The sequence below is a fragment of the Centroberyx gerrardi genome, chromosome 12, assembly GCF_048128805.1.
Source record: "Centroberyx gerrardi isolate f3 chromosome 12, fCenGer3.hap1.cur.20231027, whole genome shotgun sequence".
Classification (NCBI taxonomy): domain Eukaryota; kingdom Metazoa; phylum Chordata; class Actinopteri; order Beryciformes; family Berycidae; genus Centroberyx; species Centroberyx gerrardi.
In genome coordinates this window covers 14059204-14086765 of record NC_136008.1, presented here as the reverse complement: position 1 = coordinate 14086765, position 27562 = coordinate 14059204, and the positions used below count along the sequence as shown (strand labels likewise).

The 27562-nt window shown below is 41.9% G+C and overlaps 2 protein-coding genes across 2 annotated transcripts in view; one reads left to right on the top strand and one right to left on the bottom strand.

Moving 5' to 3' along the window:
* The window catches only part of adam22 (ADAM metallopeptidase domain 22), a 53987-nt gene extending 29578 nt beyond the window's left edge, over positions 1-24409 (top strand). The window contains exons 7-32 of the mRNA XM_078286939.1: positions 5489-5555; positions 5754-5830; positions 7021-7095; positions 8770-8841; positions 9934-10100; positions 10187-10271; positions 10961-11051; positions 11164-11215; positions 14933-15032; positions 15180-15251; positions 16120-16212; positions 16301-16381; positions 16525-16575; positions 16696-16759; positions 16936-17041; positions 17151-17270; positions 18034-18202; positions 18410-18521; positions 19355-19445; positions 19556-19582; positions 20076-20276; positions 20908-21008; positions 21133-21199; positions 22097-22186; positions 23802-23925; positions 24157-24409. Of these exons, the coding sequence (XP_078143065.1) occupies positions 5489-5555; positions 5754-5830; positions 7021-7095; positions 8770-8841; positions 9934-10100; positions 10187-10271; positions 10961-11051; positions 11164-11215; positions 14933-15032; positions 15180-15251; positions 16120-16212; positions 16301-16381; positions 16525-16575; positions 16696-16759; positions 16936-17041; positions 17151-17270; positions 18034-18202; positions 18410-18521; positions 19355-19445; positions 19556-19582; positions 20076-20276; positions 20908-21008; positions 21133-21199; positions 22097-22186; positions 23802-23925; positions 24157-24177 (2376 nt within the window). The 3' untranslated portion in view covers positions 24178-24409. The remainder of the gene's footprint in view (positions 1-5488; positions 5556-5753; positions 5831-7020; positions 7096-8769; positions 8842-9933; positions 10101-10186; positions 10272-10960; positions 11052-11163; positions 11216-14932; positions 15033-15179; positions 15252-16119; positions 16213-16300; positions 16382-16524; positions 16576-16695; positions 16760-16935; positions 17042-17150; positions 17271-18033; positions 18203-18409; positions 18522-19354; positions 19446-19555; positions 19583-20075; positions 20277-20907; positions 21009-21132; positions 21200-22096; positions 22187-23801; positions 23926-24156) is intronic.
* Positions 789-4570, bottom strand: cldn12 (claudin 12). Its single transcript, XM_071903321.2, has 3 exons — positions 4443-4570; positions 3071-3328; positions 789-2962 (listed from the first exon to the last, which is right to left on the bottom strand). Exons 2-3 carry the CDS (start codon positions 3287-3289, stop codon positions 2168-2170), a joined length of 1014 nt encoding a protein of 337 aa, XP_071759422.1. The 5' UTR covers positions 3290-3328; positions 4443-4570; the 3' UTR covers positions 789-2167.
* Positions 24410-27562: the final 3153 nt, after the last annotated feature.

The following is a 27562-nucleotide window of genomic DNA, read 5'->3' as shown; positions in this document are numbered from 1 at the left end:
TCCTCACAATATGGATGTAGAACAAAGTATTATTAGAGGACAATGTATTATTATAGACTATTTTTCACATCCCTGCAATTTGTGGTTCACAGAAAATCCAGATTTTCCCTTCCTTTGTTAATATCGTTCATGTGTGCTCAACTCATAATTCTGATATTTCTGACAACACCTTGAAGGCAGCATAATTTGTTAGGTCGACTCGGTCACGGATTTATGCACAACATAATCAGCCTGTCATTGTCAGCTCAGTGTATGAAAGGTAGAATGTACCTAAGTAAAGTTGGCAGGGGGAGAAAGATGGACCCATGAGATGTGATGAACTTGTGAGCCCCCCTCCTACACACACACACACACACACACACACCCCTACACCTGTATGGAGCTGGCCAGTGAAGTGCCTCACACTGACTGACCTGAAATTGACCCTTGGTGACATTGGTGCAAAAGTATGTCAACAATTTTCATCTCTCTTAACAAAACTAGGCAGACTAAAGGGAAGACGTAGAGAAGGAATGATGTTGATGCATTTCTGGGAGGCCAGGACCTTACAGGCTATTGTTTTCTTCGACAATTTATCAATTAAACTGGAAATGTGGAGAAATAACCAGCAGATCGGCGCTGACTCCCTCCCCTGGTCTGTAATTCAGTCTGGTCAAAAGACGTGGTTCTCAGTTTGGTCTTTCAGCTTTTTGACTAAGAGGGTGAGGGTCAAAAAGTTAACTGAAAATCAGGTGGACAAATTACTACAACAAATACATTCACTTTGAAAATAAACAGAAGCACATAGATAAAGTTTGATTAAAGTTTTAATAAAAAATTTTAAAAAACAGTGTAACGATGTTTCACAGATAATTTCATTTCCCTCAATATTGTACAGCATAACTATGATGGATACATTAGAGCTTTGAAAAAAAAAAAAGTCAAAAAGCCCAGAGCTGATGATGCAATTATTAACATTTTGTTAAAAACAATATACAAAATGCAGTATTTATAAGTTAAATTTGGCTTGATGACAGGGACTGTCACCATAGAACAACCTTCTCAGCCGAGTTGGCAGATGTTTAATAGTGTGACTTATTTGACATTAAATCAAACAGCACACGTTCATGAAGTGACCCAACTGCTTTCTGCCACTTCAATGGAAATCTGATAAATCAACAGATGTGTTGAGCAGAGATGAACAGCACGCTCAACCCTGGCATTTCTGTTGGTGTGTTTTTTTACACTTAATAAAAATGTAATTCTATACAGTAACTATATACACAATACTGTAATTCAATCAGAAACTATGCCTGTATCTTAAATTTGCAACAGTGTAATCTTAGTGCCATCTTTGTTTGGAAATTATAAATTCTTATAAAAATTAAAATGTTAACATTATATGTTACAACAAATGATGTTAGAGGTCATACAATTCAAAAATAGTCAAGGCTAACAAAAAAAAAAGTTTACAAAGGCAAATGTAACTTGGCACAGTTTACTTCATTTAGTGCATTAAAAACAAAACTAAAACAGCTGCTCTTCACAGGACACTGTGACAATATCAGCAATTCACGTTATACAACATAGAGACAAAGATTACAAACAGCTGAGTCAGTAGTTGTCCCTTCTAAATCACTTAGTGTAGCAAGTAACTAAGAATTTAACATTAATTAGAATCAGTGTAAAGTACAGTAGTGATAACAGAAAGCCTCCATAGAGACAGCTTTACATGCAAAAGTGACAAGTTATTAGTGTATGAACATGATTTGTCCAGTATAAAAATGTAACAGTAAAACAGTTTTTTCAATTTTGCCAATCAGCCTCAGGGCTCTAGTTAATCGACAGTACTAAACAGTATACTGTGTTGTTCACACCAGTGCTTGTATAGAACACAGCTGGATCTTTGTTGTAAAGGCAATCGCATCCTTCACATCTTACCTTCATATTTTACCTTTACCTCTTTACACAGGCTCTCATCTTCTGTAATCAGCAATTTACAGATGTGAAACAACTGGATAGCTTAAAACTATCACTCTAGAGGCCCTGTATAGCGCTCATATAATTAACTTTGATCTATCATATTCTATTAAATGTATCGATAGTGAAAGGCATGGAAAAATTTGACTAATGCTCTTGTAGATGGCCAGCAGGCTTCAGAGTGCCGAGGTCAACAGTCTCTCTGCTGTTAAAGTCCCTGTGTAAGTACGGGGATGTCGATCTCTATGGCAGACATCCGTGAGCGGGTGGAGTAGCGGTGGCCTGCGTAGCTGGATGAGTAGCCCTGAGACGGAGCGTAGCTCTGAGAGGGAGCGTAGCTGTAGGCCTGGGTCCCCCCTACCTCCGATCCATACCCATCTGGGGCTGAAATCTGAGACATGTAGACCTGGGGAGGTACAGGGGCAGCCACACTCTGGGCATAGCCCTGGGAGGGTGCATAAGGCTGGGCGTCAATGACGGTGGGAGCGTAGGTCTGCGGTGGGAAGGGCTGGGGGCCGTAGACTGGGGAGGGAGGATATCCATTGGCAGTGAGAGGTTGGGTGGACAGAGAGGTAGCCATGGAGGGTAGGGGCAGCCAGAAGGGTGAAGGCAACTTCTTACACATACAGTACCACATGAACATCAGCAGGGAAGCGAGCATCAGTCCTCCGGAGCAGCCTATGGACACATAGACAGCGAACCCATCAGAGAAAATGTTGTCGTATCTGATGTTCATTTCCTTGGTGCGGAACAGGAACCACACGGAGGGTGCCAGGGCGATGGCTCCACCCAGGAACAAAAACATCCCGGCCACCAGGTGACAGCCTGCGCTGTTGACCAGGCAGCGGGTGGTCTTAATGTCTGGTTCAGGCTTGTCTGAGCAGCAGCAGGTCTTACACATCCCAGACATGCATAGCAGCAGGGCCACCGAGCCAAACAGCAGGCCTATAGGCAGGCAGAACTGCAGGAGCCTCAGGTCCAGCTGGTCCACTTTAGAGTACCACTGGAAAAATGAGACGGAATAATTTCTGTTAGGACAAGCTAAAACAAAGAGAATAGGATTTTTTAAAAAAAGGTTAAAGGTTGTGTATTTGATTTCTCCATACAATACCTCTGAATCATAATAGTAACAGCCCGAGTAGCCATCCTGCTTCACGCACTTGGCCCACAGCCCATCATACACGCTGACATTCTTGGCGTTGCGATTGAAGGTGACGAGTCTCGTCACGCGCCATTGTGGAATTAGGGCTGCCACGGCAATCCCTCCCACAGAAACCAAGGCAATGATGAAGGAGAAGGCATTGGTGGCGTGGATGTCCCGGCATGACATGGTTGGTGTTGATAGGAACTGGGGCCACTAGGAAAGTTCCTGTTTTAATAAAAGAAGAGCGGCAGCCAGACAGACAAAAATGGCTGGTCAGCACAGTGGAAAGCAAGGGGGGCAACTGGAAAACAACCTAAGTAGCCAAACTATTTCATACAGTTGGTTATGTGTTTGAAACAATGTAGATGTATACAAATAGTTATACGTGGTTTATTAACAATTAATTAAAAGAAAAAGACAATGTTATGACAGAACTGATGTTCTTCCTAGAAAGAAAGCTGTACTAAACAGTTTCTCCAAAATGGCCCCATTACTATTGAAGTTGGCTAACTGTGCCACGGTCTGACCTAGCTGTGGGCAACCCCCCTATATTTCTATTCACCACAGCATAGTTGACCCAATATCTGCTGTCCCCCAGAAACAATGCTCTCATTTCATTAGCAAACAAAGTGGGGATGCGTTGGTTGCTGAGGCTGCTATGCAAGCAGAGGGCCTATACTATAGAGCATTACACGGACTGTACAGGAAAACAATAAACAATTGAATTAGACTTTTGCTTTCTTTACGTGACAGCGTGCAATGGTGACTGACCATGGCCATGTATGTAAACTTAACGTTTTGTCATTGTCCAAGCTTCATGGCAAGGGACTAAAATCAATCAGAGTTTCATGATAACTGAATCATCCTTGTTACATTGTTTGACCACACGCTGACTTATGGAACAGAAATAGAAATACACATAAGAAATATATAAAAGTCTAACCTTATGACGACGCCATGGCTGTGTAGTTACAGGTAATCAATTTAACAAACTAGCTAGCAAGGTAGGTAGCGTAGCCAGTTAGCATATTAGTTAACGCTATTATTCCATTGACTGGGGAGCATCTGTATAACTTAATATGGTTAATTACCAGGTAATACAGCAACTATGCTCGCTAAAATTGTCGGAATATGAAAAAATGAACCAGAAAAGTGTGATACGAATGGTATGAAAGAGGTACTGCATTAACACTAGCTAACTAGCGTTAGTTAACATTAGCTAGGTAATGTTAGCTGTTAGCTAGCATTAGCGCAACCTGTTGCGCCCCAAATTCCAAGATGTGAAGCTAAAATACCGTAACTACACTGAACATACATACGTACACACAACATACATTACCTTATATTCCAGCAGTTCGATCGTGTTTAGGGTGAAAAGGGTGGCATTTCAGCTCGTTATTCTATCTAGTTGCTCCTAAACCCAAGAGCCTTATCGCTGCCCAAACTACCAGCGTAAACAGGATGTGGCCTCACAGTTGTCTCTCAGGATGTTTCAGCCCTGAACGCTGTCTTGCAGACGAGGTGCGGCGCCTTGCCTTAAATCAGTGCTTCTCAATTCTGGTTCTCACGACACAGGGCGCTGCTGGTTTTCAGTCTAGCCATCTAATCAGCGGCAGATTTAAACAGTGAATACAAGGTGAATGCATTTAACTGCAATTAAGGAATTGGTAGGATAAAAAGCAATGCTCTGGGCTCGAGGACCGCAGGATGGAACCACTTAACTACTTGCTTGCTTTATTGTTCAAAACACAACCAATGAAGCACACCAAAAGCAAATAACATCCCCTAAATTTAACAGCCTAGCATATACAAATAATGTATCTGAAACATATCTGTCTAACTGAGAAGTAGGCCTACAACCCAAATGGCAACAGTAGCCTACAGTACTCCACCCGACCTTTAAATAAAATATATGCTAAAAAGAAATAAATATTATAATTGAGTCAATGTCCCAATGTCCAAAAGGCAAAAGGTAGCACACACAAGTCTTTAATACAAAAGAGAATCTCTATTTCACCAGTTTATTTTGGCCATGTTAAACAAACAGCTCACAACATACAGTATGTCTGTCTTTCAGACATTTTACTCAAGGTGTTTGGCCTCCAGATGAGTTAAATAAAATCAAGCCAGACCTTTCTCTAGGTAGCAGCCTAGCAACAACAAATATGTCTCCTAACATTATTCCCCTGCCTCCAAGCATACATGTTCAAACTTGGGTTTTGGTAGAAATGTAGTGTATGTTGTATTAAAATAATGCATTTACTTTACTTACCATGTCATTGGCAATCGCTGTGATAAGCTGTGATGTTAATGTCAGTGCACTTGATTGACTTATATTATCCTATATTACGAATAACCACCATTTCCTCTTTTTGTGTCTTTCAGGGAGACGTCCAAATTCACATGATATACAAATCTGGTGGGCAGGAGGGACTTGATGATCTCCTCAATGGTAAGATGATGTCTTAAAACCTGAAAATGAATTGAATTCATTATGAATATTAATAAAATTGTGAAATTAATATTTTATTTTGAATTTAACCATGTTATACATTTCTTTATGTCTATAATTTTTTTTTTTTTTTTAACTGTGTGTATCTGCTTTAGATAGGTAGTGGATATGAAGTCATTAATTGTGTGTGTTTCCTAGGTGATCTCCCAGAGCCACCATTCCCCAGCCCTCCTTTTCCTGGGTCAAAGGTTATTCACAGGAGAAAAAAGAGACAGGTAGCCTATGCACTATAGGTTTAGTCTCCCACAGGCATATTTGTTGGAAAATCATCATTATTAGCAAGACGAATGCTAATGGAGTCATTTTGAGTTCACTTGTCTGTGTGTGTGTGTGTGTTACACACATGTGTGTGCATGTTTCTGTGAGTGCGTGATAGAGAGATAATTATGCTCTAGATGCTGTTTGTCCAAAGTTAATTATGTTGCTTCCCGCCCGTATGCTTTATGTTAATTCACTAAGCTAAAAAGAGTGCTCCGCTCCCTCGCTCTCTCCTCCCACACAACCGCTTTCCATATTCCCTCTCTGTTCCTCTTCCCGTCTTCCTCTCTCATAAAATATTTACCATATGAGTGGAGGCTGCTCCGCTCTTGCCTTCTCTCAGACAGTCAAGTCAGTTTTTCTGCTGCTGTCTGTCTCCCAGTCCTGAGAGCTACGCTAATCTGGTTTGTTGGAATTTGGAGTAGAGACAAACCTGATTTAGCTTTGCAAAGTTCATCCCTTTTTGATTTTGGCTTTTCTTTTTCATGGTGATATATGAGACATGAGCTGATCTTTCTGTATACTGTTTATTATTCTGAATACTTTCGAAGATGTTGATAAGCCTTTGTTGAAGAAAATGGAGAGAAAAGGGTGTGTTTGTGTCTGTCTGTCTGTCTGTCTGTCTGTCTGTCTGTCTCTCTGTCTGTCTGTCTGTCTCTCTGCCTGTCTCTCTGTCTGTCTGTCTGTCTGTCTCTCTGCCTGTCTCTCTGTCTGTCTCTCTGTCTGTCTGTCTGTCTGTCTCTCTGTCTCTCTGTCTGTCTGTCTGTCTCTCTGTCTGTCTGTCTCTCTGTCTCTCTGTCTCTCTGTCTGTCTGTCTGTCTCTCTGTCTGTCTGTCTGTCTCTCTGTCTCTCTGTCTGTCTGTCTGTCTCTCTGTCTGTCTGTCTGTCTCTCTGTCTGTCTCTCTGTCTGTCTGTCTGTCTCTCTGTCTGTCTCTCTGTCTCTCTGTCTCTCTGTCTGTCTCTCTGTCTGTCTGTCTCTCTGTCTCTCTGTCTCTCTGTCTGTCTGTCTGTCTGTCTCTCTGTCTGTCTCTCTGTCTCTCTGTCTCTCTGTCTGTCTGTCTGTCTCTCTGTCTGTCTGTCTGTCTCTCTGTCTGTCTCTCTGTCTGTTTATATATTCAAGCTGACAGGCTGTGTTGTTTCCTCCCAGGCTCCACGCGAGTCACGCAGCGTCGAGGATGAGACCAAATACATTGAGCTGATGGTGATCAATGACCATTTAATGGTGAGTGTTTTTAGCCAGATTGTATTATTCGAGCTCCCCCCTCATCATATGGCTGTACACTTATGAATAAGCCTCTTATCGCTGAGAATATTACTGTGGCGCACTCATGATGATGATGAAGTCACGCAACAAGAAAAAAAAGGCTAATTGCTTGCTATCATTCTCTTCCACCTCAGACCCACATAGACTGATGTTCAACACAAACAGCATGCAGTGTGAGACGTAATGTTGCCGATCGGATTTCATTTAGCTTTAGAAAATTTGTCTATTTCATTGCATGGCACAGAAAACTGACTGTGACGTGGTTCCTCAGTGAAAGTGCAAACATTAAAATGTAGAAATAATAAAAACAGTATAGAATAAATAAAATGGTCTGCAAATGGAACAACTGTAAAACAGTTCTGAATAAAATTAAGTCTGATGGTTTCCAAAAGTGAAGACTACAAAACATCCAATGGTTCAGTTTGAAAATCCTTTGAAATATCCTGTTGAGCTTTCTCCAGGCAAATAGGTTCCTTGTTCTTTTCAGGCAATAACCTTTTTTTTAAATTGTCAATGAATCCCCAGAGCAGAGAACAGTTTAGTTTGCATTAGAATTGATAGTTGTAAACTTTTTTTCCCATACATGTTGTCTGCTTTTTCCATACATTTTGTTTATCTTACCAAAACTCATGCTCACTGCATAAGTAGACTACAAACATTATAGAAATTTCAACAACTAATTTTGTACCATACTGAATCCCACATGCCATTGCACACTAGGCAACATGTTGCTGTTGTGTTCTGTGATTTATTAGTTTTAGTTCAGCATTATGAAAAGATTTTAACCTACTACTTCCTGTATTTTATTTTCCCTGTGTCTGTTCACTCAAATGCAGAAGTTAGTATAACACCTGTTGTTTTAAGTATACTGATGTCTGAGAAGATCTTGCCTACTAAACCATTTTAAAACCCAGCTTATTGAAAAGGCCTAATGATCAGGAGGCTCTGTCGAGTTTTCAGACAGGACTCAAGTCCGTGTCTATCTCCAAAAGCTCCACTAGGCTGCATACTACCTCGACTATTTCATATTTTTATTTTGATATACTTGATTGATCACCCAAAGGGGAAAAATGTTTTCATCTTGTGGATGGGGTGCAGGGTCTGCCAGGTTGCAGCGCCCCTGGGGTGAGGGTTAAGTACCTCTCTCAAGGATACTTGGACAGTTATGGCCACACTGGGGATCAAACCTGGTTGCGGATGACTTCAGTCAAATCACCAACAACTAGGCCATCCTGCTGCCCCCAAATTTACTTGCCTAAGAAGCAGCCCTATTTTTTCCAGCAATGTAGATGGGCAGCACTCTCAGCAAAATCTATTCAGAAACAAGATGCTCCTACAGTATATGATCAAACCAACAATCCTGAGGAAACCTATTGGGCGCTGTTGTGCATCAGATTTGCCCAAAAACCTTTCCTGTGTTTCATTAAATATGTTAAATATGCATTTCCTTATTTTATACATTTCTACATTTAAATTGTTGAAAATTCCTTTCTTCTAAATTATGGCTCTTACATTTGTCTCTATTTCTTCCCTCCCTCCCTCTCCTCTCTCTCTCTCTCTCTCTCTCTCTCTCTCTCTCTCTCTCTCTCTCTCTCTCTCTCTCTCTCTCTCTCTCTCTCTGTCTCTCTCCAGTATAAGAAGCATCGGCTTTCCGTTGGGCAGACGAATAACTATGCTAAGTCAGTGGTCAATATGGCTGACATGGTAAGAATTGTATTGATCCTCTTCTTGGAAAGCTTACCACAAGCACTCCCAGGTATTGGACTTCAGCACACATTGCACTGATTTCTCATTTAACCAATCTCACTCTCTCCACTTAAAACCTGTCCTGGCCCATAATATGCTGTGAGCAGCCATTAACTAGCCAGTGATGAGTTTTCAGGGAGAGGAGAACTGAAGCGGCAGTGGAATGCCACCAGGGCCAAGGCAGATTTTTCAATCTTTCATCATCTGCAGCCTCCCCTGTCTGCTGGGCTGCTGAAATCTGATCTGCAACAGGGTCACTTCTGTAAGCTGATAGGCTGGTGAAACAGGAAAGGGGTCATGCCTGTTTCCATGCCCTTGAAAATGAGTGATCATATGAAACGGCTGCTATTTGGAAGTACTCATTGATCTCCATGTAGGAGTGCATCTGCCTCTTCCTCTAGTCTGTGCCATGCAGCCAAGGCACTGAGGCTTTATTTACAATGACATAGGGCGTGGTAAATGTTACTGCAGTTGCCCAGAAATAATGGTGCATATAAATAAATAGATATTTCACAATGAATGCAAATATGATATCTTAAGATATTATGGTGAGTAAAAAGTTTCCTAGGAAATGCCACAGTTATGCCCATATCACTGATCCCTCCCTCTCCTGGTCTGTCTGCCCATCTTTGTCTTGAGACTATTGGCTCAGGCTAAACAAAGAGACTTTGCTCTTGCCCTTTTCTCTCTTGTGTTTGTCTAGCCAGGAGCCCTAATAGATTTCCATCTTATCAAAACAAACATTATCATTCGCTGTCCAATTTGTCCCCATGACGCCCTTCAGGAGACTGTTACCCTTGTTGACTCTGTCTGGCCCTCTGTAATGTGCTGCTGTCTGATGGGAGGATCGTAGTGAGAGATCATTAGACTGGAGCTGTTATAATGAGCAGCTGGAGTTGTTGATGAATGAATATGAAAACCAGTCAGTTTTAATGTCACTCAGGTATTTTGGCACTGTCAGTCTTTGAATTTGAAGCTCTATCCCTTGGTAAACAGATTTAGTTAGTTCACTTATCTATGACTCATATTGAACTAATTTTGATCTTCCAGATCTTCAAGGAACAGCTAAACACTCGCATTGTGCTAGTTGCCATGGAAACGTGGGCAGCGGACAACAGGTTCAACATCGACGACGACCCCATGGTGACCCTGAGGGAGTTCATGAAATACCGAAGAGACTTCATCAAGGAGAAATGCGACTCAGTTCACCTCTTCTCGTAAGTCTGAATGTTCAGAAGGATTTTCTTGTGTACCGGGTAGTTATTACCTTTTTATTAAAAATAAAACTTTCTCTCCTTATCAGAGGGAATCGTTTCCATAGCAGTTGGGGCGGAGCTTCCTATATGGGGGGAGTTTGCTCGCTGACTAAAGGAGGGGGAGTCAATGAGGTAAGTTAATGATCAGGGATCAGTTATTCCTCCAATTTAACTGAAGCAAGGGATGAAAAATGTGTAAAACTGACCTCGGACAAGTCATTGCATCTCTGGGTTGTGTGTCTGTATTTTCATGCAGATTATGACACTTACTTTTCCCAGTTTCCGAACTGCTTACTGTCAGTTCTCCATTAGATATAGAGGATCCAGGCTGTGGAATAGCTACATCCATATTGCCAATGAATCCTCTTCTCTCAACAATTTCAATTATAGACTGAGGACCTGTCTGCTTAATGTCTTCCCTACTCACACACATACAACCACACTCTCAGCTCTCTCCTTGATTTCATTTTTGGATAAGGAAGATCATCATTTATTTTTCCTCTTTTCAATGATATGTTTTTATTTTTGTTATACTGTTTTTTTTTAGTTTCTGTTATTCCACTTTTTTATCTCACCTGCACAATCTGTAAATGTATTGTCTTGTGTCTTCTGTATTTACTATTTTGTATGTGCAAATAACCTAAACTAAAGCAAGAGTTGCATTTTTTGTGCATCTAACCAGGCTAATCTTCTGTTTCTCTTCTGTTTTCCTGTTTATTCTCTGTTTATTCTATTCTATTCTCTGTCTCTCCCTCTTCCTCTCTCTCTCTCTCTCTCTCTCTCTCTCTCTCTCTCTCTCTCTCCCTCCCTCCCTCCCTCAGTATGGAAAAACAGATGAGATGGCCATAACCCTTGCCCAGTCTCTTGGACAGAATATTGGCATCTTCTCTGACAAGAAGAGGATCCTCAATGGTACAATTAAACCTTGATGGATCCTTTATGTCTTACTCTCTCACATACAGTACATTTATACCTTTGCCTCCTGTGCTCCCAGTGGAAACATTTCCGATGTGTTTTTCTCTAGGCGAGTGCAAGTGTGATGATCGTTGGTCAGGCTGTATCATGGATGATGTTGGGTAAGTTCCTTTTAAAGTACATTAAACGAAGTGAATCATAACTCATCTCCCACAGATGCTGGCATCCCAGATTTCCCTCTTTGTGCAGTGTGGGTCGTCAAAGTTTTTTCAATCACTGCTACTCAAAACAATCAAATACTTAGATTTATTTGAGAATGCAGACTAGTACCAGTATATAAGAGGTTGTCACCATCTTGGTATTATAACATCGCCTTTAGCTCTAAGGCCAAATCCCTGAAAAACTGGTTGTACTTTTGTCCACTCTAGCATTTATTTGCATTTTTAATTTTAAATGAAAATGTATGACGTAAAGGTGGTTAAACTTTAACAGTTGAGTCCTTAATTCAAGCATGAACAAAAAGGTGATCCTGCCATCTCAAAACTTTGGAGTGGGGAAAGTGTTTGTGTTTATAAATTGATTGGCAAGGTTCTTAATAGAAGGACTAACAGAACCACAATGTTTTTCAATGTAGTTTGAATCAGTTTAAAGTTGCTGCCATTTTTTTTTATCTTTATAAATAGAGTATCCCTAAATCTTAAGTTGCAATGGGTTATGTGAGTCTCAATTCATCCGTCTATGTGAATATACTGCTGGCATCAAAAATCCAGCACTGGAGCGTTATTGTAGTTTGGATATTCACCACTAGATGTCAGTTGAGTTTTGTTTCCTATATGATATTGACTTGTTTATATAACTTCATTGGGCTTCTCTCAGCAGTAATGTCTTATGTAATCTGTTGCAATTTGCTTGTTAAGATAGGCGATAAATCAGGCTCTGGTTATGTTCTGTGTTTTCAGTTTCATGCAGAAATCATGGCAATGTTTGTCTTAAAATGTGTTTGTGTGTACACATCTATATACAAGCTTGCTTGGCATTGTGCCACTGTGAGCATAGGGATGTGACTGTGTGTGTGTGTGTCTGTAAGGCTCTGTGAGAGTGTGTGTGTGTGTGTTTACCCCCTGTTCTTAAATACCTCTTGCGTTTCCCCTCAATCCCAAATGGGACAGCAGGTGAGCAGAAGCTTGGCTAGAACGCTGCTCGTGCGGCTTGACCCAACTGGCTGCCTCGGAAGGGTTGTCAGTCATCACAACCTTTCCTATTTCATCCAATAGCATTACAGCCTCTGTGGCCCAGTGTCCCACCCTAGCTTCTCTTTTTTATTCAAATGATATGAACAAATACAGTCTGATGTCTTTTTTTTAATGCACCGGCTGTATTTTTCATAATCATTTTGTATACTTTCACATGTACTTTAAGTATATTATTTAGTTTTGGGCTGATGTCACCTGCTGATCAACTTTAACCAAGAAAATTGCACTGATTTGATTATTGTGATTATCAATAGGAGGGTTCCTCTCCCTCCTGCCGTTTGAAAATCAGGTCGTCTCATCATGTCTTCCTCCATCTCTAACCGATTGATACAGTCTGCAATGTCATTCTCATCTTAGCCAAATATTTGTCTACCTCATTTCCCGTAACAGCAGTACGCTCCCCTAACACACCCCGTCCAGATCCTGCTCTAATTTGGGTTACCATAGCAACACTGCCATGAGGTCATGTGGTCACATGGTCAGATGACCCTCTACGCCCTTACGACCCTGTCCCCTGTGAATGGCCCTGACCTAAAATAAAGTCAATGGTATTTCAGACACTTGTATTCAATGAGCAAACCTCTGTCATGCCCATTGATGGACTTTTCTTTTCCTCTCAGCACCTGCATGTCTGATAAACCTGACTAAACTACTTTCAGATTTTTTTTCACAGGGTTTAGCTGCTTACTGTGTGAGTGTGTGTGTGTCTGTCTGTCTGTTTGTATGTATGTTTGTGTTTGTACATATGTGCATGTGTGTGTGTATGTTGGCTTTTTATGGGCATCCTAAATCCTAACTACACCTAATATGAACTTGGCGGATGGCACAGTCCTCCGAGACGAGAGATGCACAACTTATTGTTTTAGCATGCATGAAGGTCAAGTTAGGATTTTGAAGTTGTTCTTTAGATTTTCTGGTTTTATTATGTTTATTTATTTCCTGTTGTTTTGTTCTCATGGGAGATTGGACATTGCCATGACCACACCAGGGCAAAATATGTGTTTTAAAGGGCTAATGTTTAATATTAGAAAACTCAGTATTTGTCTGATCTCAGGAATTTGAATAAGAAACAGAACTAAATAAATACAGCACATCCAATGTTTTTAGCCTTTTGGAATACATATTTTGCCCAGAGTGATCTTTTGTACTGTGAAATGACAACTCTTTGTCATTGCTGGAGAACAATGTTGGTCCACATGGTTGAATCTGAAGATTGTATATATTTTCTGGTGACCAGTGAATCATCCAAGCACATTTCACCTTTATTTCACTCCTCCTTATTACTGTTTAAAAGGGGATGAACATTACAACATTTTGACAAGATTTAGCCCTGACAGAAATTTAGAAAAGTGGCGTGTAAATCCCACAGAACTGAATATTCAGCTGGGACAACTTTGCACCCGCTAAGCTCAGGAAATCTACCTGGAATATTGTAGTGTGCTTCATCCGTCATTAAAGCATCATTATAGATTCCTCATCAAACCGTCATCTCTGTAACACAGCAGGCTGATACACACTCAGTCTCATTTTATAGGCTAATAAAGACTCTCACAGCCCTTCACTCTCTGCAGCAGCGCTCTCAGTGAGTCTGCCTGTTATTGCATTGTCTCTTGTGCCGGCCCTGATAACAGAGCCACTCTAGTCAGACATATGTTCGCAGTATAATCAGCATTAGGGCTGATGGTGCAGCAGAAGATAATAATGCCTAAATTGCTGCTGTGATTGCTGGGATAAGGGGGGCAACGTGGGGTTTGGGACAATGTCATGAAAAACATCAGAATCGCCACAAGACATTTGATTTAAAGAGGATTAAAAGACATTTGCTCAGCACTTCCAAATACTGTAGGCTCCAGATGTTGAATGGTTTCCAGGTAAATGTTTCATCAAGTGGGACTTTACCCTTATTTTATAGGTGAACTGAAGAAATAGCTTTGGGACCTTGAGTTGAGAGTTGCAGATGCGAACAGTAGAGCTTGATTTCTGTTCTGTACATCTAGAATGTAATTGCAAAATTGATATTAGGGATACAGTACCAATTGATAATGCAATAACTGTCCCAATGTGCATCATCCACAATATTCAGATTCATTCCAGGACGAAGAATTCATAAATTCATAAATTCCTAAATTCATCTTAGACTCCATTCACACCCTACACATATCGCCATACTCACCTCACAATCTTAGCTACATACATCTGTCCCGATCTTATAGTAAGGAGCTCCTCTGAACTGTGAGTATGGTAAATCTGTGATAAAACTTGAAATATTTTTTGGTATGATGTCTCCCATGATATTAAGGAGAAATGCACGTCCATTATGTATGCCAAACCTGCCATGTTGTTGTCTCTAGTACTGACTATAACCATCATCAAGTAAAAAAAGAATGTTTAATTCAGTGTGAGGGCATGAGGAAGTGAATTTGCGTGTGCAACTAATTGTAAATAAGTATATATGATGGGCTCTTATGTCATGCTGAAAACGGTATTATTTCTTCCACATCAGCTGCTAAGTTGTTTGTGGTGTAAATTCTTTGTGAGTAAGCCTTCCCTCTCCCAGTAGTACATGTCTGGGGATGCTGGCTGTGCTGTAGGGAAGCTGCATAATGCTGTGGTTGTGTTGAACAGCTTCTACCTGCCCAAGAGATTCTCAGACTGCAACGTGGAGGAGTACCACAACTTCCTCAACAGTGGGGGAGGAGCCTGTTTGTTCAACAAACCCCTGAAGGTGCGTTGGCGCGCACACACACACACACACATACACACACACACACACACATACACACACTCACTCCCGCACTCACATACACCTGGTAATGTCTCTTCAGTAGCTTGAAAAGTATGTTAATTATATTAGTTTTGCCTTTTTCTCCAGCTGTTGGACCCTCCAGAATGCGGCAATGGCTTCGTGGAGCCAGGAGAGGAGTGTGACTGTGGGAGCCCAGCGGTGAGTAGATTAGATTGGATGGATCAAATTAGCGAGATGTAATCTAAAGGGTTAACTCAATATTCATCCAAGGTCAATGTGATAGGCCAATTACCCAACAACAAAACCACCTGCTGTGTCAGACTTTGTCTAATCAGCAATAATTTCATTATAATTACGGAAATTAGGGAGCTGTACATACAGTGATTATACAAGGTTTATAGAGAGAGACCTCTGTTGAAATTTATAACACTCATGTGGCAGTTTATATGACACAGAGGTGTGACCAAGCTTGAGTCCCAAGTCAGTCAGTGAGGCACAAGTCTCAAGTCAAGTCTCAAGTCTAAATGTAGAACACCAAGTCAAGTCAGAACAAATCAAGAGTCCAGTATCAATTTACGGTAATATCTTAAAGAAAACTAAATATCTAGGACCTTTAATAGGATAAAAACTTGGTAAGAGCATCATGAGTTTGATTTCTATAATCAGTTTCAACTTCAGTAAATTCAATCATTCCATACAAATTCAGAAAACAGAATTTAAATTCAGTCGTCTGGTGGAACAAATCTCATAACTTTCAATCCAACTCATTTACACAAAACACAAGATCTTTTGTCAAGACTTTAAAAACCTTTTCAAGTCATCAAAGTACAAGTCAAACTCAAGTCCCAAGTCACCAGAACAACTCAAGTCAAGTCTTCTCTTCATGCATCAAGTCAAGTCTCAAGCAATTAAACTCGAGTTCCCACCTCTGATATGACAAAAAAAATATGTTGCATGAATACAGAAACGACCCTTATCAAATCATTCAGTAAACACCCACTTCCTCAGACAAAGAGGACGATTAGGAAGGGCTTGAGCAGGTTGTGTCTGTCTGTCTGTCTTCTAGGAGTGTGCACGAGAGGGGGAGAACTGCTGCAAGAAGTGCACGCTGACCCAGGGCTCCAAGTGCAGCAATGGACTGTGCTGCAACAGCTGCCAGGTACAGAGCAGTCCGCTACGCCTTCCATCCCGTGACACAAAAAACACTAATTGCAAACACTCACGGTCTGTGTTGTTTGTTGTTGTAGATGGAGTTCATGGGAGTTGTGTGCAGGGAGGCAGTGAATGACTGTGATATCCCCGAAAACTGCACAGGCAACTCTAGCCAGGTGAGCGTGACCTTCCATCACACGGTTCTTTCTTGGCAACCTGCACTGTACACTAATATTTATCAGAATCTCACAGTATCTGTATGACGCACACATCAAAGCATTGCTGAGTTTCTCTCCTATTACATGACTATTTTTTGTAGTGTCCACCAAATGTACACAAGATGGACGGCTACACCTGTGAAAAAGACCAGGTGAGATGTTTGATTATTAACTCTTACAGTATTCTAGACTTTTAAAAAAAAAGCCTTCAGCGCTGCACAGATGCCTGTGTTTGAAACTTTTTATGTGAGTCTCCATACTTCTTTCTACAGGGCCGCTGCTTCAACGGAAGGTGCAAAACCAAAGACAGACAGTGCAAGTACATTTGGGGAGAGAGTAAGTGTAATATTCCTGTGTACAAATCCATTTTCATATTAACAAAAATGGAAAGATTTATTCGTTAGACCACATTCACCAGTGCAATAACAGATCTCCCAGAATTAAATGCAGTTGATAGAGACTAACTGTCGGCACTGCAGATCTTAATGTTGGCTGTGTCATGTCTCCCTCAGAGTCGATGGCGGCTGACAAGTTCTGTTATGAGAAGCTCAACATCGAGGGAACAGAGAAGGGCAACTGTGGGAAGGACAAGGACACCTGGATCCAGTGTAACAAACAGTAAGCCTGTCCTCCTGCCTGACTGGAACCTGTGCAGTTCTTTCATCTTATTTTGTTATTATGGAGTCTTCTTCCCTAATGAACTTTGGTTATACCCTTTGTGTTTCAGGGATGTGCATTGTGGGTACCTGCTGTGCTCCAACATCTCGCCTGCCCCGCGCCTGGGTGAACTACAGGGAGTGCTGACCACTTTCACTGTAGCCCAGCACAGCGTTTCTCTGGACTGCAGGTACACACACAGCCTCAAATTTAGCGACAGACCTAATAAAAAAATCCACCCTGAAACACTTTAACGCTGTTAAAAAAACACAGCTATTTGTGATGTACCTTGCATCTCTGGGCCAATTTTGTTGTATTTTTCTTATTCCTGTGGGTAACTGGCCAAACGTAGACGATGTGACATCATGTTGGTATATTTCCAGCGTGGCTACAATGAAGTTTGAAAGTGGAAAATTCCCCCCAGTCCCTCAGAAACAAAGAGCAAGGGCTTCTTTCCATTTTTTGTTCATCCATCGTACAGGGAGAAATCCATCACAGAAGCAGCAGAGATAAAAAAAAATTCCACAGACAGTAGTCTCAATAGACCATAATGCAATGCAGTCACAAGACATGTTGTGTTTTGAGTAAGGCCCCGGAATCTCACTTTTTCTCAACTGGAAAAACTCGCTCTCTTGCTGTTGCCATCGGTATCACTATCATCACTATTGCTCTCTCCACCTATTGTATAACCCACAGCTAAATACAACATGTTCACACCTGTTCTCTGTCGAAAGCCATTCTGGGAAATATTGGAAATCACTAACTTAAGTAGAAGTAGCCAAGGCAGACTGAGGGAAAGTGGGTACACCAAAAAAGTAAATTACAACACATATGCACAGTGACTTTTCATCCTAGTGTCACCAGTCGTACATAGGTTACGTTTAGGTCAATTCAACGCAGTCTTTTCCATGTCAAGTGCTGTGTGACTGACTCGGCTTTGTTTGCGGTGGCAGCGGCGGTCATGTGCTGATTGATGGAGACAGCGACCTGGGCTACGTCGAGGACGGGACGGCGTGCGGGACGGACCGAATCTGTTTCAATCACAAGTGTCTCCCCATCCAGCAGTTCAACTTCAGCACCTGCCCCGGGACCACCGACAAGACCATCTGCTCTGGACATGGGGTACACACATACAGCACACACACATACACACACACACATACAGCACATACAGTATATACACACTTACAGACATCAGGTAGAGGTTCAAGAGGTTCAGGTGTCTCTGGGGCTCAAACCTGACACCTTCCAGTTGCAGGACAATCAAACATTGCAGAAAATTTCAGTTTACATATTTGACTATTCTGGGTTTTTCTTTGCATGTTGTAGGTGTGCAGTAATGAGCTGAAGTGTGTGTGTCACCTGGGCTGGGCAGGAGAGGACTGTAACTCCACGTCTCCTCTCAGCTATCTCGTGGTGGGACCCACTGCCTCTGTTTCAGGTACGGCTGCTACCACTGTCCCTACTTTATATCCCTACTGGTCCATACTTTTCTCCATTTCACATCCATTTTCTGCTTCTCTTTACCTTCCTGTCCATGTATTCTTCTCTGCACTCTCCGAATATATATCTGTACCTCTCTTCTCTATCCACCCAATTAATCATCTCCACTCCCATTCACAATGATCCTGAATACTATGTTGAATACACCAAGCTTTTGTTTTCTTTACTGATTGCTCATTGCACCTCTCTTTAGCCTTTGTGTTGGAGTCACGTCTGCTCATTAAAGTCAGCTGCATTTGTATTCACTGAACCATGCATGTCATTCTTTTCGTTTGTCATTATTTTCACACTCATTCTTTGTCGACAGGCTCATGTCTTTGACGGAGTGACTTGAGGTCAGATTTTAGTTCCTCTTCATTGTGTTTGTCCTGTCTTTGATGTCATTTCCTGGTCCTCCTCCTCTCTCACCCCAATTTCAGCTCACCTCTGTTGGTTAGTTTTGACCATTGTTGAGTTATAGGATGAACCGTATCAATGATTGTGTTGTCATGAGTGGGGACCCACTGCACACGTAAGTTCCCCCCACAGTAGTGCTGAAGCGTAGCCCAAACAGCTAGTAGTTTGGTTGTTCTCAGTTTGCTCCCCTTTGTTCTCCTTTTAGTCTTTCCCTCCTACATGTACTGTGTTTTTTGTGTTCTGCTGCAGTGTTGTGTGCCTCGTGTATCCCTTTGTGTCCACATTATTCTGGAAACAAGAAAAACACATGCAATTAACATACATTTGCCCTCCTTCCCCTCTCTTCCTCTCCTCCTCTCTCTTCCTCTGCCTCAGGTATCACCAGCACCAACATCATCATCGGGGCCATCGCAGGCTCCATCCTCTTCCTTGCTCTCATATTGGCCGTTACAGCCTGGTGCTACAAGTGAGTGTCCCTGAGGCCTCGATGTGTTGGGCTTAATATTATGTGACACATTTGACAGAAGTCATATTATTGATGGACTCTAATGAGGATGCTCTTACTCCTCTTTGCAGGAGCTACAGGCAGAGACGCTATGTTGAGTCTGAGGTTCATCGAAGATTCTGCCGGTTTGCTGACTTTAACGTTTTTTTTATATTGTATTTCTGTTGGTTTTGATGCATTACTACATGACAGTACCTTCAATCTTTCCACCCTAAGTCACACTTTAACACTGTTGAAAAACAGTTGTTTGGCAATGTGGCTTGCATTTCTGGGCCCATTTTGTTGGTTGTTGGTAAATTTTTATTATTCCTGCAGATAACTGGCCAAATGTAGAAAATGTGACATCATGTCAAGATATTTTCAGTGCAGCTACAATGCAGTTTTCATAGGAAAAAAAAGCATCAGCCATCTAAAACATCAACAATAAATGTTAGGCTTTGGTAAAAGTAGAGGCAGGTTGAAGGAAAGTGGCTATGCCAAAAAAGTAAATTACAACACTTCAACATCATAAATTGATATCTGAAGGTGGATTTTTCCTTGAATGATTATTTGCCAGTCCTATCTAAGAGTGTTTTTCTCCTATGTTTCCAGACAAATGCCCCCAGGCGACTATGTGACGAAGCCTGGGGACGCAGACTCCTTCTACAGCGACATGCCCCCTGGCGTTAGCACCAACTCCGGCTGCAGCTCCAAGAAGAGGTCAGCCTGCCTGTCACACCTGCAGATTTACACCCTGTCCTTCACTCCCTCAATCCCATCCATATCTCAGAACATCTCACTGTTCGGCTTCAGGTGTGCCATCTCATTCTCACCCATTCATCTGCCACTGTGTGTGTGTGTGTGTGTGTGTGCGCGTGTGTGTGTGTGCATGAGCCTCACCAATGGCTTTTGACCATATATTGTACTGCTGTGTGGGTTTGTCACCATTCTCTTTCAGCGCACTCTGCACCCAATGCCTTCTCTGTGTCACAGGTACAGACGAACTCAGTGTGTGTTCATATGCATGCGTTATGCACATATTATACTTTGTTAAATGGGTCTCTTTGAGTTTCTTATTCTTTATGTGAAGTTTTGGTGTTCCTCAAAAGTGTTCCATTTGTCATGTCATCATCCGGTTGTCATGGTATTGTGTCACTGCTCATTCTGTTGCCATGGCGTCTCCATCAACTCCTCCCATTTACCTGAGCCTTCCCCTCGTCTTCATGTCTACAACAGGAGCAGAACTGCCTCAAGTCTGTTGGATAACGACAACCATAATTTATGATTTGTAATGATTTATAACACCAGGAAGGATGATATTTTACTGACGGTAACACCTTTTTGCTGCTTATAGTTGGCTGTCATATATATGTATATATATATATATATATATATATTGTATACGTGTGTGTGTGTGCGTGTGTGGATGTGTGCGTGTGTGTAGATCTAATGGCCTGTCCCACTCATGGAGTGAGAGAATCCCAGATGCCAAACACATCTCTGACATCTGTGAAAATGGTCGACCAAGGAGCAACTCATGGCAAGGTAATGCACAAATTCCTACTCATACACGTTCAATACCATATAAACAATCAACCCCCAGACAAATATACTCTATATACTATGACTTTCTGGTAAATGTGTTTTTTTTTGTTCTGTTTCTCCCAAGGAAATCTGAGTGGTAATCGTAAGAAACTGAAAGGAAAGAAGTTCCGTGCTCGCTCTAACTCCACAGAGTAAGTTCCCTGAGGCAAGCCGGTCAAACTGAGGTCCTCTAACACTGCAGATGGGATATACTGATCAGAGGAAGCCCTGGTCTTAAATAGTCATATCATGTTCGTTTAAAGGCTTGGCATAGTTGGAACAAAACTCGCACAGCTCTGGAAGTCAACAAATGATGTAAAATTGATGTACAGGAAGAGTTTCCTTTCTCAGATTCTGTATCAGTCATACAGAGTATGTTGCAGCCAGACGAGTCTGGAGAATTGATCACACTGCAAGACACAGTGTGATCACAGTATCTTGAGACTCGCCAGGCTTGCGAGGCTATGTTGTACCCCCAAAAGCAGAAAATATCCATTTGATTTTTCTCTGAGCCTGTGAACAAATAACGTTGAGCATTTGCATATGCCTGGTGACTGTGAATGAACACAGCACAGTGTGCATTGGCTGCCTCCCAGCCTGGCGTGTCGGTTTGTTTGTTTGTGGGTTTTAAGGTCTTGGCATATGAAGTAGTCTGCAGCGCACACCTGTTCTCATTGCAAGCATGAGACTGACTGAGTGGCAAGAACCTAACTGCTTGGAATGACGTGACATGTAACCAATATGCAACTGAGCCTGTAACGCACAACACAGTTGTCGTGATTTTCATGGTGCTGTTTTCATCTAAAAACCACACAGGTCTGTCCACCATCTTGTCATTTTCTCAATTGCATCTTGGTGTCTGTTCAGAATGTCTTTGCTCTGCTCTGCTTTCCTAAAATATTTCCTCCTCCTCTCTTCCTCCACTGGCTTAATTCTTGAAATTTTCTGTCCTTTTTCATTTCTCTTCCTTCCTTCCTTCTTCTTCTCTCTTCTCCCCTCCTTGTGTTGTGTCCATCACCCCCCCCCCTCCCCCTCCCCTCCTCCCACAGGTATTTAACCCCTCGCTTCAAAACAGAGTATTATGATGTAACTAAATGGGTAGAAGATGTGAATAGAAACACTCAAGGACCTTACCTTAGGTATTACCTCAGATTATGTCCTGTACCCCACACGCTTGTCTAAAAACCCTCTCACCTTTGATTTGATTTATGGTTTGGTCAAAGAAAGTAAGAAGTTGCTCCATTCTGGCATTTTTTCTGCCGATGGTTTAAAGTTACATCTCAGTGCTGTAATAAACAGTTGGCATGTTGTGTCTTGGAGCTCCTATGAGGGATTTAAAAAAAAGAAGTATATTTGCTTTACATTATAATATATCCTATTTTATCTGTCATTCTTCCTATTTGTTGTCAGAGTAGATACTCATTTTCCTTTGAAGCAGCTGCATTTTACTTTGCCGATATTTTGTCATTTTTTCCAGTAAATCCTTCTGCTCTGTAGTATTGATGAAAAAACGCCTGTGTTACAATGTTAAAATTCTAATGCAGTCATTTTATTCATAATTTTTCCTTATTCCCTCCTTTGCTTCTTCCACACAGCCTCTTGTTACCTCTGCATGTTCAGTGTCGTTCTGTCTGTAAGTGTTTATGTGTGTCGGCCCTGGCTTGCTCCCAGTGACCTCACTTGCCTTTGTGTCGGTGTGATGTCATTACTGAGACGACTTTCTGTGCTCTGTTGTGACATCATCGCTGTGTACTGCTGTGATCAGATTTAGGCCACCGCTCTGATCTGGTCCAAGGTCTATAGATAATCACATCAAAGACAAACAATATAGTTTCCTTGGCAACAATGAGGAAGCTCATGGGCACATTCTGGTCCCATGTCAGTTCACCAATTGTTTATTCATTTATGCAAATTCAACACAATCAATCAGAAATCTATAGACCTTAGTCGTGTCCAGGAACACTTCCCTGCCACCTCCTGCAACAATATCTATCGAAAGGCCGAAATAGTTTAATTCTTTCTATTATTATAACCAGTCCAAGTTATTTCAGCTCAACATGCAGTACTGGTGCATACAGCCTAGGGGGCGCTGCTTCACTGGACAGGACCTCTCCCTCTGTTTCTCTGAGTCTGTTGTTCTTACCCAGCTCCGGTCTGGTCTGCTGTCCCACTCACCTCATCATACTCACTACTTCCAGCATTCCTCATTCAACACACACATCGATCAAACCCTTCAGACTTCACACCGGCTCATTCTGACGGCTCAGCGGACAGTAGAAGTCACCCTCAGCAGCATGTGTTTCATAGTCGCTAAGGGTGACACATTCTGGCCCTTGGTGTGGCTCTACCTGATGATGAAAAACAATGATGCTGTCCCAGGGCGAAGCATGTGAGTGGCAGGAAACATGACTCTGCCCAGACCAGTGCTGTGAACTGTGTACTTGATGCAGAGGTTGCCCCTAAAAGCTGAGCTACTTGTCATGAGTCTTTATGTTTTCAACACAAATTTGAGATCTGTTTGTGTCTGTGCTTTTGGTGAATTACAGTAAGATCTTTTAAGAGCAACCTCTCTCTGTAGGAAGGTGAAAACTCAGTGACTCAAGGAGGATGTTGCCCAAAGTCACAGATCTCGCATCAGCTTATCTTCCTGAATCTATCCTGATCAATCCATCTGTGTCTTTGTCCAACTTAATCCTATACCAGCTAGGAGAGAAGAAGCAATAGTTGAGTAATGTCGCTTCCTGTCTCCCCTAGGACGCTATCCCCCGCCAAGTCTCCCACTTCCTCTACAGGGTCGATTGCGTCCAGCCGGAGATACCCCTACCCCATGCCCCCTCTCCCCGACGACCAGAGGAAAGCCAACAGGCAGAGCGCCAGGGTGAGTCACAGTCAGCTGGAATATATCACACACGCCTTTAAAAGACCACACCAGGGACATTAGAGGGCACTGAAACATTTGCTAATGGAGATCATAATAGCATCACAAAGAAAGAAAGAAATGTACAGTGAATATAGACTAAACTGTAAACATGTCTTCTCTTTGGTTTTCTGCTCTGTCTCTTATTCCCCATTCCTTTTCTCTTTTCTTTTTCTCTTATTCTCTCTTCAGCTGTGGGAGACTTCGATATAACAGCCCTCTTACCTACTCTACTAAAGACCTTAAGGAACTACACTTTTCTCTCCTTTTCTATGAATGAAAAAACAAAAGTGAAACAAAATTGACACTAAACGACAAAGAAGAGAGAGAGAGCACCCCATTGGAGCGCAAATAGGCAGAGGTGTGTGTGTGAATTATTGTATGCAAGGGCCTCCAAACCTGACTTGCTCGACGGCGCCAGTCTGTGTGTTGGATCTCTACGAGACGAGAGGAGCGCCCGCTGACAAACCAGCTCCAGATCCACTCCAGACCCGCTGGAGCTCAGACTCAGACTGAGCTGCTCCTGACTGCTCAGGCCTCTCACCTATGGGACTGGAAATCCCACTACTCCGACCCCACCCGCCCCTTTTCCCCAAACCCCCCCCCCTCACCCCGACCCATCCTCCTTTAGCTTGGCTCTCACCATACTCACTTCAACACAACCATCACCCTTGCCAGGCTGATGCCCCGACTCGTTTGGAGCTCCTCTCTATGGGGGAGGGGGAAGGGGGGGCGCGGGACCAGGAACAGGTCATCCTGTCGTGTTGCATCGCTGGATTTCTTGAACCATTTTGAAGCACGTGAATCACTGTAGAAAATCCAACACTGTATGCATGAGACAAACCCTGTTTATCAACAACCTCCTCCTATTGGTCAAGAGACGAGAAGAACGGCGGTCTGATCCAGATGGAAAGCATGTGGGAGGGAGGGCAGTGATTTTATACCTAGGCTTAGAAGCTTTCTCTCCACTATAGGCTTTTATCAGCAACCCATATTGTATCACCAGTTATTATAGCCCATACCCCATGACATGGACCCGACCGCCCCCCCCCCATCCTGCTCCTTCACCCTGCCCTCCCCGCGGTTGTTTGTGTGTGTGTAAATATGTACAGTGAACTACATAGAATATGTGTTTTTCTTTCTTTTTTGTTTTTTTACTTTAAGACAGGAACAGATTGGGGGGACGTTCCCTCTCTCCTGTCCTGTTCCTGCTGTATTGTGACTTGTAGACCGAAGGGGATCTCTGTAGGTCTGCGTCGAGACCCCGCACTCGTTCTTCTGTCTGTGTTTCTATTTTTTGTCCTGTAGGCCTCATTACTTTTCCCTCTGGCTTATCCTGTGTGACTGTGACCTCTATAGCTTTCTCCATCCGCAGCAGAATGTAAAAGTGTTTTTTTTTTTATATCTTATCACTGGTTTCATCCTTCTCTGGGATAAATACACACAGACATCCAGTAATGACTGATAAAGTAAAGCAAAAGGTGTTGATTTTGGCACATTAATTAAGAACGTTATTGAGTTGGCTGTTGATGAGTATTATTTTAACTAAGTTGAATAATTTAACGTGCCCTTCCTGATTGCAGTGAGCGGAGAGAGATGTGTTTGGTGTAGTTATAGATGTGAATGCCACTTTTCAGTCTTTGCACTTGGTGGTTTTGGAAATTCCCGTGGATAATGTTAAGATGTATTTAGTTTCCTCTAATTCTACTTTTGGATGTACGAGACCGTACTGAAAGCTAATCACAATGGGAGTACATGAAGACACTCAGGTCACTTGAATGTGAAAGTAGGAACTTCATAATGTGGAAATGAAAGTTTTGGTTAATGACCTAGCCCATTGAGAATCTGGAAATTGTGATTGAAATGTGCATTTTGGATTTAGCTGTGATGATTCAGACATTTAGCCTTGTAAATGATAAAATATGCTGTACAGTGCTTGCTGTTTGAGCTTGTGAAGACCAACAGCATGACAGTGCTATATCAAATTATGTCTTTCCTCTGGTAAGCTATCTGTGGGACCATATTGGGAAATAAGCATGTCACTGAAAGACTTTTTCCTTCATCGCCAATTGCTGTTGTCTTAATGGGTTTTTATACCACAAACTACACTGTTTGTCAATAAACAAGTTATTATTAGCCACTTCAAGGCAGGCAGTCATGAGTTTAATCTAGATTGAGAATCCAGGTGCAGGTTCTGTATAAAAAAAAATCCTGAAGCTGTGCTGAGACTCAGACTAGCTATTTAAGGTGGATTTTTTGGAAAGTTTTCGCAGATCAATTCCCAAAAGCAAGTTCTCTGTACAAAGTTACACTCCAGGTCATTGTCCGACTCTGTGTAGAAACTGTTCTGTCTTAAGGCCTCTTGTGTGTCATTAACTGCTTTTTTTGGTTCGTTTCATTGTGGCCACTGTTCATTTTTAGTTCATGTATGCACTAGGACTGTATAGGTATTATGATCTTCACAATATTGGATTAATATTGCTACTAGTATCTTTTTTTATTAAGTACCTTTATAATGTTCACTTTTTCTCAGCATTATGTACAGCAATTATTCAAACGGTAATTAAGTGCATTATTGTAATTATGTGTGTTGATGAGTTTGAATGGAGACATGTTGCGTTATGAGTTTTTGAAACACATTTGTCCTGGGGCCAATCCAAGGTGTCATTACTCTGGCATGTGCTGATCTGTATGGTTTCTATGGTATAAGGATAGGACACAGCTACGACAGCATGAAGTATAAATGTAATAGAGATCTGTATGGGCTCATGATTTGCCTTCTACCGGAGCTTTCTTCTTCGCTCTTGTCTTCATCAAGTATTGATTAATGTCCACTAACCCCATCTTTTTTCCTGGGTTACCCAAGGCTGTGGAAAGTATTATCTCAGAACTCTCAAGCAATATTTTTAACATCATAATACTGTGCTACAACAAACTGACATGTTGTCTTAGTGTCATGGATATTGCCCTATACTAAACTTTGAGGATGTTGCACTGCTATGCCAAGGATGGGACCAGAGGGGTTACAATGATTTCTGTGACTGTACAGCTGTCACTCTTCTCACCCAACCAGGTACAAAGGCCCTGGAAACATTTCTGCTGTGTCCGCCTGCTCACACGGCCGGACCGACAGAACCTAACAGGACTACACTGGCTGTCCGCTTTGCCGAGATGTCTGTCTCTGTCTGGCCAGAGACTTGAATGTATTAGTAAACTGGAGCACACCAACCACCCAGCTGTGGCCTCTGTAGAGGCAGCAGACCTCAGTCTCAACCATGTGGTCCCATCCTGCCAGCTCTCTCTAACAGACACATAGGCACTCTGCTCCAGGAACCTTAAACCCCACATGTACTAGTTCCAAATCTATCTACATACTGTAGTTGCTGTCTTTGTTTGTTTTTGTTTTTTTTGCTGTATGCTGTACATAGACTGATGATGCAAAAATCAATGCCCATATTTTTTTCCTCTTACTCGATCATTCAGTATTGTAATATATTTAATATAAAATAAAACTTTCATCGACACATCCGTCTACGCTGGCATTTCTACCAACTTCAAATCTGTATTCAGGAAAAAACACAATATTGGAAAACAGGCT